This window comes from Eretmochelys imbricata, chromosome 3 (genome assembly GCF_965152235.1).
Source record: "Eretmochelys imbricata isolate rEreImb1 chromosome 3, rEreImb1.hap1, whole genome shotgun sequence".
NCBI lineage: Eukaryota > Metazoa > Chordata > Testudines > Cheloniidae > Eretmochelys > Eretmochelys imbricata.
In genome coordinates this window covers 157590639-157603819 of record NC_135574.1, presented here as the reverse complement: position 1 = coordinate 157603819, position 13181 = coordinate 157590639, and the positions used below count along the sequence as shown (strand labels likewise).

At 44.4% G+C, this 13181-nt stretch overlaps 1 protein-coding gene across 3 annotated transcripts in view; it reads right to left on the bottom strand.

Moving 5' to 3' along the window:
- The window catches only part of LIN9 (lin-9 DREAM MuvB core complex component), a 55817-nt gene that overhangs the window by 19383 nt on the left and 23253 nt on the right, over positions 1-13181 (bottom strand). For all 3 annotated transcript variants that reach the window (XM_077813672.1, XM_077813674.1, XM_077813673.1), the window contains 4 exons: positions 9577-9702; positions 3015-3172; positions 2047-2180; positions 53-172 (listed from right to left, as the gene is read on the bottom strand). In XM_077813672.1, coding sequence (XP_077669798.1) covers positions 53-172; positions 2047-2180; positions 3015-3172; positions 9577-9702 — 538 coding nt within the window. The remainder of the gene's footprint in view (positions 1-52; positions 173-2046; positions 2181-3014; positions 3173-9576; positions 9703-13181) is intronic.

Sequence of the window (13181 nt, the reverse complement as noted above, 5' to 3'; positions counted from 1 at the left end):
TATCATATTGAATAATTAAGCAATGACACATTTTCTGGTACATATTACTTACTGTAATTGGAGACTGGAGAGAAGGTGTGTAGTGTAATCGAGGAGGGGTCATGAAAAATCTAGAAGGCCGTTGTTTTTGTCCAAAAGCAGTAATTGGCATAGTTTCATGAGGCTCATTGCTCTGTTGAGACAGAAAAATGAAGAAAAAACTATTCTAGGGTGACTTTGAAGAGACCAAAAGTTTTACACACCTCTTGAACATCAGAAACCCATAGATTTATATTTCAGACTAAAACATGTTAAGAGGGTTGGTAGGCTAGCATTAATGTAATACACTGCTTTAGAAAGATCAAGCTTAAGATACTCCCTTTCCTCAACCCTTTGCTTCCAGGCTACCATGGATGGAGAACATCACTTAAATAACCTTCTCCCCAATAAAAGGGGATATGTGGCATTGCATCAGGGAATGCAATAATATTTTGAAAGGATGCTCCACTTTCCTCATTGGAGCTGTCGTAGATCAACACTGATAACAAGCAGGAAGATGCTCAAGACTGCCAGAACAGAACCTGATCTGTTAAGCACCTACAGTTGCGTTTGACACTTTAGAGGATACAGAAGAAAACCTGTCCCCTGCTCTAACTCATAAGGCAGGAGAATTCCTTTAATTGCAGGTAAACCAGGCAGGTAAGGTAAGATAATCCCCAAATTAAGTTTCAGTCCAAGGCACTTTTATTGTGACAAAAGGATCTGAAACAAGAGCGAAACAACTCATAACACTTGGTGCCAGTCATCAGAGGCATTTCCAGTTTTCAGCAAGTTAGGAGAGGACAGGACACAGCCTTCCCACTGGGTAGCCTTTCCTAAATACCCTCCAGGACATCTGCCAGTACCCCATGGAAGAACTCCCTTTGAGGTTTTATTGTAATCATGGGTGATGGGTGAAACCCCCATTCGGGGAGGCTAGCCCAGGCCCCACCCCTTACCCGCTGGAGCCCAGAGGCCCACCCTCTCCCTGTGGCTGGAGGTGCCCCAGCTGAACTGCCCTGACCCTTGGGCTTAACCCCAAGGCCTGCCCAAGCAGTGGCCCGAGTCCCAAGCTCCAGGAAGATGGGGGTGAGGAGGGATGCAGTGGGCAGCCTTGTTGGGGAGGGAAGTGGAGGGACGTGGTGGGCTGCAGGGGGTTTTGCAGGGGTGTTGGGTGGAGGAGGGATGTGGCGAGTTGGGAGGGGGGAAGGTCTCATGGGGAAGAAAGGACTCACCAGGCAGTGGGGGCCTCAAGGAAGAGGTGGAGCAGGGAGGGGAAGAGGCAGAGCCCAGGTGGGGCCACCACAGCCCAGGCGGGGCCACCACAGCCCAGGCGTCCGGCAGTGGGGTTCATGGCGGCTGCATCAGGGGATGCTTAGCCTCCCCCATGCCTAGTATACCCGCCGCTCATTATTGTAACCCTTATATTGCTTCATACTGAGCTTAGGATAACCCATAGTTCCCAAATGTGATCACCTGATTCATGGTCACATGACTACAGTACGTTCAGACCCTTCCTGGAATGCCTGGTCTTAAAGGACCTAAGGACTGTAACAGGTACACTGGGATGCAAGCATCTGCCCCAAGGCCCAGTGCCCTATTACAATGGGGTAAGAGGAAGTTTAAAGGAAAAACTGTTGACCTTCCATGCAGGTCAAGGTTATAGCCTTTCCACACAACTGTCTCAACCTGAAGGTTTGTGCACATCTCCCTGGGCAAGGACAGCCATAAGACAGACAGCAGGGAAATGGGGAACCTGAAATGATATTAAAGATCAAATTCTCCCCTCAAATATATATGTGCAACTCTCAATAAAGATATTAAAATATCAAGTATTTATTTACAGAAGGATACTTTTATGGCCATTTTCTATGTGTTTGATTTGTCTTTTTTCTGCTTTATGGCCAATAGCATCTGGATTTGATTCCTGTACCATCTTTTGCTTAATTTATATATACACATTGGTATATTTTGGAAAAAATCATTTTACATTCCAGCTAGTTTCACAAATGGATAAATAATACTTACAAGAACTTCATAATCTGGGACTGTATGTGTTCCAAGCCCTGCCCTGTCAAAAGTTACTCTGTAAGTAGCATTAAGTGTGTCTACAGCATCTATCTGTCCAGTGAACAGTCCGTCATGTACACCACGCAACCGTGCTAAGAAAGGAAATACAAATATCAAAAATACTTATTTGAGGAAGATAGATGTTAAGAAGTCTTTTTCAAGCACTGGCAATATACAGAATACCTCAGATGGCATATTCATTATAACACATACACATTAACGAAAAACACTGTAAACTCAGAAAAATAATTCTATATAACAGAAATACTGTCAAGCTTTAATCATAATTTATCTTTACAGGTCAAATGTAATATTTAAAAAAACACAATCATCACCACAGGAATCAATTTGAAAAGAAATTTTGCTTCATAACCAGTACCATCTACTACTCTGATTTTATGGAAAAAGTTTTTGTAGGTATCATGGCAAAGGAGAGTTTTGAAGAGGGATCTGAAGGTAGATAATGAAGTAGCTTTGTAGATGTTTATGCAAACGCCTCCCAAGGGTGTTATATGGGTGCTTGTGTGCCTGCTCTTCAACAAGAGTCAGTGTTTGAACAACGACACCTAGTAAAGGATTGTTTAAGATTTAATGTTTAAAGTCCAGATTAGGGACTGCAGAGATATATGTATTTAAACTGTTGTCTTTTCAGGATTTGATGAACTGTCTGGATTTTTAATAAATTAGATCACTTACAACTGACATAGTAGTAGTAATAAAATTATTAGTTATTTGATGTTTAAATCTTCAAAGCATGCTACTTCTTTAGAAACATTAACTAATCCTCATAACTTCCCGCAGTGAATTAAGAAAGGTAAAAACATAAAATCTTCACTCAAAAAATGAAATAATTAACTTATCTGAGCTATACGTTAGTGTGCAGTATTTACTGATATATTTGCAAAAATATTTGTTTTTAAAATTACCTGTAACTTTTGTTCCTATAACAAGTGGTAATGGAATTTCATCTGGAAGATCCTTAAATTGTGAAATATCTGCAACTTTCCGTTGTTGTAAAAGTCGGATTTTCTGCCGTTTCTGTTTTAATGCTGACCTCTCCTCCTCAAAGAATGCAGAAGAACATCTATAATACACAATAAGGGAAAACCATATATTTATAGATTCCAAGGCCAGATGGGACCATTGTGATCATCTAGTCTGACCTTCCTGTATAAGATAGGCCCATATAATTCTCTAACTAATTCTTAGAGCATATTTAGAAAAACATCCAGTATTGATTTAAAAATTTCCAGTAATCTAAAATACACCACGATCTTTGCTAAAAACTGTTCCAGTGGTTAAATACCCTCACAGTTAAATATTTACACCTTATTTCCAGTCTGAACTTGTCTAGCTTTAACTTCCAGCCTTTGGAGTGTGTTATACCTTTCTCTGCTAGACTGAAGAGACCATTATCAAATTTTTGTTCCCCATGTAGGTACTTATAGACTATAATCAATCACCCCATAACTTTATCTTTGTTAAGCTAAATAGATTGAGCTCCTTGAGTGCATAACTATAAGGCAGATTTCTAATCTTTTACTCATTCTTGTGGCTCTTTTCTGAACCCTCTCCAACTTATCAACATCCTCTTGCATTGTGGACAACAGAACTGGACACAGTATTCCAGCAGCAGTTGCATCAGTACCAAATACAGCAGTAAAATAAAAAATGGTTACTCACCTTCTTGTAACTGTTGTTCTTCGAGATGTTCATGTCCATTCAATCAGGTGTGTGTGTGCGCATGCACGTGGCAGCTAGAAGATTTTTCCCCTAGCATTATCCTTCGGGTCAGTCCGTGTGCCCCCTGGAGTGGCGCCTTCCTAGCGCTCAATATAGGGCCCTACTAACCCGCCACCCCCTCAGTTCCTTCTTGATGGCTACTCCAACAGAGGGGTAGGTGGGTGGGTGTTGGAATGGACATGAGAAACACATCTCAAAAAACAACAGTTACGAGAAAGTTAGTAACCATTTTTTCTTCTTCGAATGCTTGTTCATGTCAATTCCAACCAGGGACTCCCAAGCCCAGGTTCCAGAGGCAGGGTTGGAGTTCAGATGTCTACTGATTGGAGCACTGCTCTGCCAAAGGCTGCATCGTCTCTGGCCTGCTCGGTAATTGCATAATGTGCTGTGAAAGTATGTATGGAGGACCATGTCGCCACTCTGCACATTTCCTTGGTTGGAACTTGCGCCAGGAACGCTGCTGAAGAAGCCTACACCCTAGTGGAGTGCACTGTGAGCAGAGGGGCAGGCACCTCTGCCAGGTTATATCATTCACGGATGCAGGATGTGATCCATGACAAAATTCGTTGGGAGGCGTCTGGGAGATCCTTCATCCTGTCTGCCATGGCTACAAACAGTTGAATGGACTTCTTAAACGGTTTCGTTCTTTCAACGTAAAAGACTAGTGCTCTGCAGATATCCAATGAGTGAAGCCTCTGTTCCCTGCTGCTCAAGTGCGGCTTAGAACAGAACACTGGGAGGAAGATGTCCTGGTTGATGTGAAATTGGGAAACAACCTTTGGGAGGAAAGCTGGATGCGGCCTGAGCTGAACCTTGTTCTTATAGAACATGGTGTAAGGAGACTCTGATGTTAGGGCCTTGAGCTCAGACACCCTTGTGGCTGAGGTTACTGCTACGAGAAACGCCACCTCGTATGAGAGATAGAGCAGGGAGCACGTTGCCAGTGGTTCGAAGGATGGTCTCGTCAGTCTAGAAAGGATCAGATTAAGGCACCAGGCCAGGACCGGTTGTCGGACGTGTGGGTATAGCCTGTTGAGACCTTTCAGGAAACGGCTAACCATATGGTTGGCAAAGATCGACCAGCTGTCTGTGCCTGGATGGAAGGCAGAGATGGCAGCCAAGTGAACCCTTATTGACAACATGGACAGTCCTTGGTTCTTGAAGTGGAGAAGGTAGTCCAGTATGAGTGGTAAAGAGGTGAGCGTCAGGGACGAATGATGCTGCGCTGACCAGATGGAGAATCTCTTCCACTTGGCAAGGTAGGTAGCCCTGGTGGAGGGTTTCCTGTTGCCAAGGAGGACTTGTCTAACCGGGTCCGAGCAGGAGAGCTCCATGGGGTTCAGACATGGAGCTTCCATGCTGTGAGGTGCAACGACTCGAGGTTCGGGTGCTGGAGACAGCTGAGTTATTAAGACTGGGAGGAACGACAAGGTTGGGGCGTCCACGGAAGATTCCAGTAGAGATGCATACCAATGCTGGCGGGGCGAAGCTGGAGCTATCAATATCACTGAAGCCTCTTCCCTCCGTATCTTGAGGAGCACTTTGTGAATGAGAGAGGTGGGCAGGATCGCGTAGAGGAGAAGGCCCACTTATGGGAGGAGGAACGCGTCCACGATGGAGCCTGGGCTGCAATTCAGGAAGGAGCAAGACTGCTGGCACTTCCTGTTGTGTCGTGTGGCAAACAGGTCTATCTGGGGAAAGCCCCACCACTGGAAGATTGAGTTCGCAATGTCTTGGCGTAAGGACCACTTGTGGCCATGGAACAACCTGTTGAGACAGTCTGCCAACTTGTTCTGCACCCCGGGGAGGTACGATGCTTTCAGGTGTATTGAATGCTCTACGCAGAAGTCCCACAACATGAGGGCTTCCTGGCACAGGAGAGAGGATTGTGCACCCCCAATTTGTTGACACAGAACATCGCCGTGGTGTTGTCTGTCATGACTGATACACATCTCCCTGTCAAGTGGGCTCAGAAAGTCTGGCATGGCAGACGCACTGCTCTCAGCTCTCTGACACTGATGTGGGGAGCGAGTTCGGCCAGAGACCAGAGGCCTTGTGTCCTGAGGTCTCCCAGATGTGCTCCCCAGCCCAAGGCTGACACATCCATCACTAGTGAGAAGGATGGCTGAGCACCAGTGAAAGGGACCCCTACACACACTACCTGTGGGTCGAGCCACCACTGGAGGGAGTCGAGGACCTGGTGAGGCAGAGTCACGACTCTGTCCAAACTGTCCCGAGCTGGCCGATACACTGAGGCTAGCCACAATTGGAGAGGCCAGAGTGTGAGTCTGGCGTGTTGCACCACATAGGTACAAGTGGACAGGTGCCCTAGAAATTTCAGGCAATTCCTTGCTGCGGTGGTGGGAAACTGCCTGAGCCTTCGAATGATGTCGCCCAGTGCCTGAAACCTCACTTCTGGGAGGTATGCCCTGGCCTGTGTCAAGTCCAGCACTGCCCCTATGAACTCTATCCGCTGAACCGGGGACAGAGTCGATTTCCCCACGTTGAGGAGAAGGCCCAATTCATCAAACGGCATTCTTATGAAGTCGACTTGTGCCTCCATTTGAGCCCTGGAACAGCCCTTGATCAGCCAGTCGTCAAGGTACAGGAACACCTGTACCTGGTGCCAGCGTAGAAATGTCGCCATGACTGCCAAGCACTTGGTAAACACATGAGGCACCGCTGACAGGCCAAAAGGGAGGACTGTGAACTGCTAGTGGTTGTTGCTCACCACAAACCTGAGGTACCTTCTGTGGGATGGTGTAATTGCTATATGAAAGTATGCGTCCTTCAAGTCGAGGGTGGCATACCAGTCCCCTGGATCCAAGGAAGGGATGATGGAGGCCAAGGAGACCATGTTGAACTTCAATTTCTTCATGAACCTGTTGAGCTCTTGCAGGTCTACGAGCCCACCTTTGACTTTTGGTATTAGGAAATATCGGGAATAGAAGCTCTTGCCCTTCAGCTCCCGAGGAGCCTCTTCCACTGCTCCTAGCAATAGGAGCGAATGCACCTCCTGTATGAGGAGTTGCTCATGAGAAGGGTCCCTGAAGAGGGATAGAGAAGGGGGTGGGAGGGCAGAGAATTGGAGGGAGTATCCCCTCTCAACCATGCGGAGCACCCAGCGGTCTGGGATTGGTAGTAGTCCGACTCCGACGTCTCTGAAAAGGAGGACCACGGAGGAGCGGTACTTCAAGGCGCCGAGAGTCCGTGCAGAGGGCTCGGGGACTGATGAGGCTGCTGACCCTGTTCTGGCACCGGGGAGAGGTGCCCCGGGGATGAGACCATCTGGACATCATTGCGGGTTTTCCCATTGATAATGCCAGGGGAGCGACCGGTGCTGGTGATCTATCCCATCTAGGCAGGGAGAACGGTACCATGAGCTGGAGCAGGTCCCAGGCTCCCTTGAATGCCTCCGGGGTTGACAGGAGGTGTAGTTATTGGCTCGGTCTTGGTGAGCGAGAAGGGTCCGGACTTGACTGCCCTTCCATTGGGGCAGGAGTTGACATGACCGTCTCTGGCAGTGGGGCCGAAGTAGTGTGGCCTGACTCGGGTCTCACAACGGATGGCTCCTTGGGTCTAGCTGTGGGGGAACGACCCCCCTCTGGCCTCCTCTTGTTTTGTGGCACTGGCGATTGAGACTGGTGCCTGCCTGGGGCACGTAAGGTGCAAGTGGAGCCATGATGGTGCAGAGAGTCCTTGTGTTTACTTGGCACCGATCCCTGTGCCGATAGTGCCGGGGCACTGTGTATTGAGGAGGAGATACTTGGCGCTGGGTCTGCCGATCCGGGGTCAGACTGGGGCCAGAGTACTGCTTCCATTAGTAGGATCTTCAGGCGCTGATCTCTATCTTTCAGTGTCCTGGGGCGAAACGCCCTGTAGATCCTACAGTGATCCTTTTGATGGCTCTCCCCAAAAACACTTCAAACATGAAATGTGAGGATCGCTTCTGGTCATACACTTGCCGCAGACTTCACAGGCTTTGAAGTCAGGAGACCACAGCATGCCCTAGCACTGGGATAGTACTAGAGGGGAAACCCCCTCCCCCAAAGGAAACTTAAAAACTAAGTGAAGTACCTATTAACTACTTAACGCTAACTACAAAAACTGATTAACTATATATAGACTATCAAATGTGCTTGTCACGACAAGAGCAAGGGGAAGTTCCAGCTAACTGTCACTGGCGGTAAGAAGGAACTGAGGGGGTGGCGGGTCGGTAGGGCCCTATATTGAGCGCCAGGAAGGTGCCACTCTAGGGGGTGTGTGGACTGACCGAACAGATACGGCTAGGGGAAAATTCTTGTGGCTGCCGTGCACACACACACCTGACTGGAATTGACATGAACAAGCACTCGAAGAAGAACCTCTGTTTTCCAACTCAAAATTCCCATGTTTATGCATCCAAGGATCACATTTGCCCTTGTGGTCACAGCATCACACTGAGGAGTCATGTTTACCTGATTACCCTCCACAACGCCCAAATCTTTTACAGAGTTACTGCTTTCCAGGATAGAGTCCCCAATGTGTAAGTATGACCTGCACTCTTTGTTCCTAGATGTATACATTTGCAGTTAGCCATAATATGTTATCTGCTTGTGTTTAGCTTACTAAGTGATCCAGATTGCACTGTAGCAGTTATTTATCATTCTCCCAATTTTTTTGTCATCTGCAAACTTCATCAGTGATGACTTTATGTTTTCTTTCAGGTCATTGATAAAAAGGTTAAATAGCATAGGGCCAAGCACCAACACTTGTGGAACCCCATTAGAAACACACCTGCTCAACGATGATTTTCCATTTATATTTTGAGATCTAACAGTTAGCCAGCATTTAACTGTCATTATAGTTTTTTAATCAAATGTTATGCAGTACCAAACCAAATACCTTACAGAAATCTAAGAATATTACATCAATACTATTACCTTTAGCAACCAAACTTGTAATCTCACCCAAAAAAGTTATCAAGTTACTTTGACAAGACGTATTTTTAAAAAACCCATGTTGATTGGCATTTATTATATTACCCTCCTTTAATTTTTTATTAATCAAATCCTGTGTGAGCTACTCTATTATTTTGCTCGGGGCTAAGTCAGACTGATAGGCTGATAATTACCCAGGTCATCCTGATTACCCTTTTTAAATATTGGTACAACATAAGATTTCTTCCATTCTTCTGGAACTTCCCCAGTATTCCTATACTTATTGCAAATCATTATTAATGGTCCAATGAGTTCTCCAGCCAGCTCTTTTAAAGCTCTTGGATACAAGTTATTCAGACCTTCTGACTTAAAAATGTCTAACTTCAGTGGCTGCTGTTTAGCATCAGAGTTAAAGTCAGCACTGAAAATACACATATATGGGGAGATTTAAGAAGTTATGCTGTGGAAAACAGCTTGGGTTCCATTACCAGATGACACTGGAACATGAGAGATAATTATTCCACTATTTTTTCATCCTGTTTCGGAAGGGCCCAATGATCTGTAGGTTTGGCAGCATTGTATGGGCTGGCCATACTCAAGTAACTTACTTGGAATTTAAAAAAATACAATTCCTATATCCATTTCATACAGACACAAGTAAAGGCATGTTGCTTTATTCTCAGTGATACCTGTATTCAAAATAAATGCAACCATATTTTAGTAAGATGATCCAGAAACGATTAAGAAAACAATATTAATCCTCAGAAAAATGCATTAAAAGTAAAATAAAATTTTCTCTCTATATATAGATAGATATATTTTTTACCTTCGTGGTTTTCCCATTAGTCGTCTGATTTTTCCCCATTCCACTCTTGTTAATTTTCGGGTTTTCAGGTTTGGAAAAGACTCTTTCAGGCATACACAGAAATCATTATCTCCCTCAAATAAAGGTCTGTTAAACACAAGTGACACTCTGTTAATTACAAACCTGTTAACTACATCCAGAAAATGTCTGTCATGAGGAGCTAAAAAATCTCCATCCTCACAAGAAGAAATGTGTGGAACAAAATTACTGAAAATGTTAAAGTATAAATTGCTCTGCAAGGGACACTATCAACTTGAAATTAAGTTAATTTAAAAAAAATAAAGTGTATAAAATAGTTTTAGGAGCTACATTTGCACTTGAATCCTCCTACCAATAGATATGGGTTACAATGAATCACATTTTCTCTCTCCTTTTAAAATGTTTCTCTCTCCCTTGTTGCTGTGTGGAAAAACAAACAGAAATGGAGGCCCTGAACATACATTGTGACCCATGCACGTGGGCTGCTGCATCTGGGTGGACCCCTACTGAAGTCAATGAGACTCCATACAGGTACATCAGTCTACCTGTACAAATCACAGTAAAGGAGTGAGATTTTAGAGGAAAATGAGTGACTTACACAAAAGAGGTGTGAAAATGTCTATGCAGAAGGTGCTGTCATATGCACTAAGTAAATAAACTGAGAAAGAAAATATATTTGTATTCCAATCTGTTTCAAATAGAGCATGGATTCTCAACTTGGGGTCACAAATAGGTCCAAAAGGGCTGAGACTACCCTGCTTTTTTCTATGGTTAGACAGAAGGGGTTATCTATTGTAATGTGGGGTCATGGGTGGTATGAGAAAATTGAGAACCACTGAATTATTGTAATCTTAGGTTATTCTTGTATCAATAAAAAGTAAAAATTTTCAAACAGAAATATGATTTTTAAATTGATGTAGTCAATATTAAACCCATTGTAACCCATATCAAAGTAGAAATATTTTACAATAGTTAGATTAAAATAACTAACAATGGTTGTATACTGAGTAACATTGGTCCTTGACGAATACATCTGTGCAATTTCTAATTCTGTTTCATATAAAATATTTATATTAGTATTTATTATGTAAAAGAAAGGTCTAGATGAAATGATTCATAACAAAATAGCTCATTCTAAACAGTTTGTTAAAAGATATGTTGTTTCTAAATAAACTGCAATTTACAGGATGGTCATATATCTTATTAGTATTTATTTCAAACTGTGACAAATTTACTTTGAAAATCACCATTTTCAGAGCTAGGAGACTTTGGGAATTACCTACTACATACCTCACATTTCAGTTAACTAACGGACTGAACAATTATATACATTATTATTACTAGTATAAGCTAAAAAGTTCTTAAAGGGACGTAGTCAAGGATGGTGGAATACAAATGTTACTTATGCAAAAATATAACAGTAATTTGTTCCCAGTATCCTAGTAATACATTTAACAAGACCATTTGTTGAAAAAAAAACTCAACAACCCCTCTGTATGCTGTGAATTTAAAGAAAATTAAGTGTAATTTTTATACCCATAACAGGCATATACATAATACTTTTTCTCAGCTGTGCCTATCTGCTGAGTTCAGAGAATATTGTTTCAACAATCCTGACAGAAGCTATTCTGATTGAACATTGGAATACATTTATGTATCCTGAACAAATGCTAAGGAAAAATATTGGTTAACAAAGATGTGATCTTTTAAAATAAAAAGTGGCAAAGTATGGTTCTGGCTTGTATTGTATTTCACTGATGGGTCACACCAGTTTTTGAACAACTCTGAGCTGCTACTGACCAATTTTCCAATGGTCTTGCATTTAGATTTGAACTGTTACAAATCTGTGACGGGATATACAAACCACACAGTAGGCAAGAAGGGGTTAAAGAGCAGCTTTGGGCTCACGCAGCCCTGCGCCACTGCCCCTGCGAGGTATGCCAATCTTGGAGAAGACCTGAATTTCTCTCTTTTCAATTCAGAAGGCCCAGCCTGGAGCGGGGGAAGGAGCTCTAATCCTCAGTTCCCACGACAGAGAACTAAACTATATTGACTGAACACAGAAAAGCAGGACAGACAGCTGGAAGATCCAGGATGGGCCACAGAATCTGGAGGAGCTCTTTATTTCTGTTAATTTATTTTCTCTTCCATTGTTACCTTGAGGATTGAGACCAGGGGGTTGTGAATATGAGCCCTTTGAGGAGAAGGTGGCCACATTGTAGGAAGCAGTTCAGGGAAGAAACAAGAGGTCTGATGAGACAGACCTTAACCGCTTGCAACCACTTGCCGCAAGGCTCCCTCAGCTGGAACCTAGGTAGGGGGAGGGACTGGATTCTCCTACAGCCTCACCATAAAGACTAGTCAGAAGACCCCAGGCACAAGGGCCCAGAAGGACTGTTGGGCCTGGGCCAGTACTGTCAACCTGGTGTGAAGGCCTGGGACTAGTGGGTGAAAACCCTGATTTACCCCAAAAGGGGTGAGACCAAAGAGGGCCACATCACAAGGCAAGAGGGGACCAATAGCAGACTTCGGCAGCAGGACTACAAAGAACAAAACCCAGAAATGTTTCTCCTAGCCACAAAGTGGCCCACAGGCAGGTAAGTCACCTTACCACAAGTGATGGAGAACGTAGGCATCTGTGCAGCCCTGCTAAAGGGTGTGACATTAAAAAAAAAAAAAGCCTTACGCCCCTTAACAAGGTTGAGGCGGAGTCTAGAAGACAGTCAAATCTGGACTCATTTCCAAGAGGGACAACTGCAGTTATTGCAGCAGCTAGTATAGCTGTACTGGAAGATGCAAGTGGTTCTTATTGGCAGAGATTGATGCAGAAGGCGCAGATGATACAACAATCCCCCAACATGACAGGTGCTCTATGGACTGTGCATATGGAGAGGTGTGGACTGTGGGCCTGCAAGCAAAGCCGGGCTAAATTGCAGGTGAATGGAATGGAAGTGGTGGAGATGTTGGACTTCAGTTGTAACCAGTATCAGGAATTAGGCCCTGCAGCAGAGCTAGACTCTGGTTAATCTAATGAGTGCATTTCACTGTAGTAGGCTAACTGATTGGCTACACAGCCTGATTGGCTGAAAGGATGAGCAGACCTGCTCTTGAGCAGAGGTAGCAGTCTGTTCTATTACATCTATTCAAAGGATTCACCCATAGCTGCGATAGCTCCTACCTGGACCCAGCCCTGCTCTTGTGTTGCCTCACCCAATTCTAACTCTGGGCTCCAATTCCTGCCTCTAGCCCTGACCTGAGGCTCTGATATCTGGCTTCTGACTCCAGTTCTGACCCTGCACTTTGATATCTGGTTATCGACTCCTTCTCTGACTATTATACATGACTCCTTCTCTGACCACTAGGCATGACTGCCCACATCCCGGTCACTGACAGCCAGACTGTGGTCTGCAACCACCTGATTGGCTCAGAGGAGGTCCCAGAGAACTTCCCCCCTCCCCCGCATTGTGTCCGTGGGTATGTGAAGTTTACTCCATCCAGTGAGTTTAGCTGACAGTAGATCTCTACTGGTAGGACTGACCCCAAGACTTGCTTATCCAGTCATCCTATGCCAGGATTGGGAATCCTTC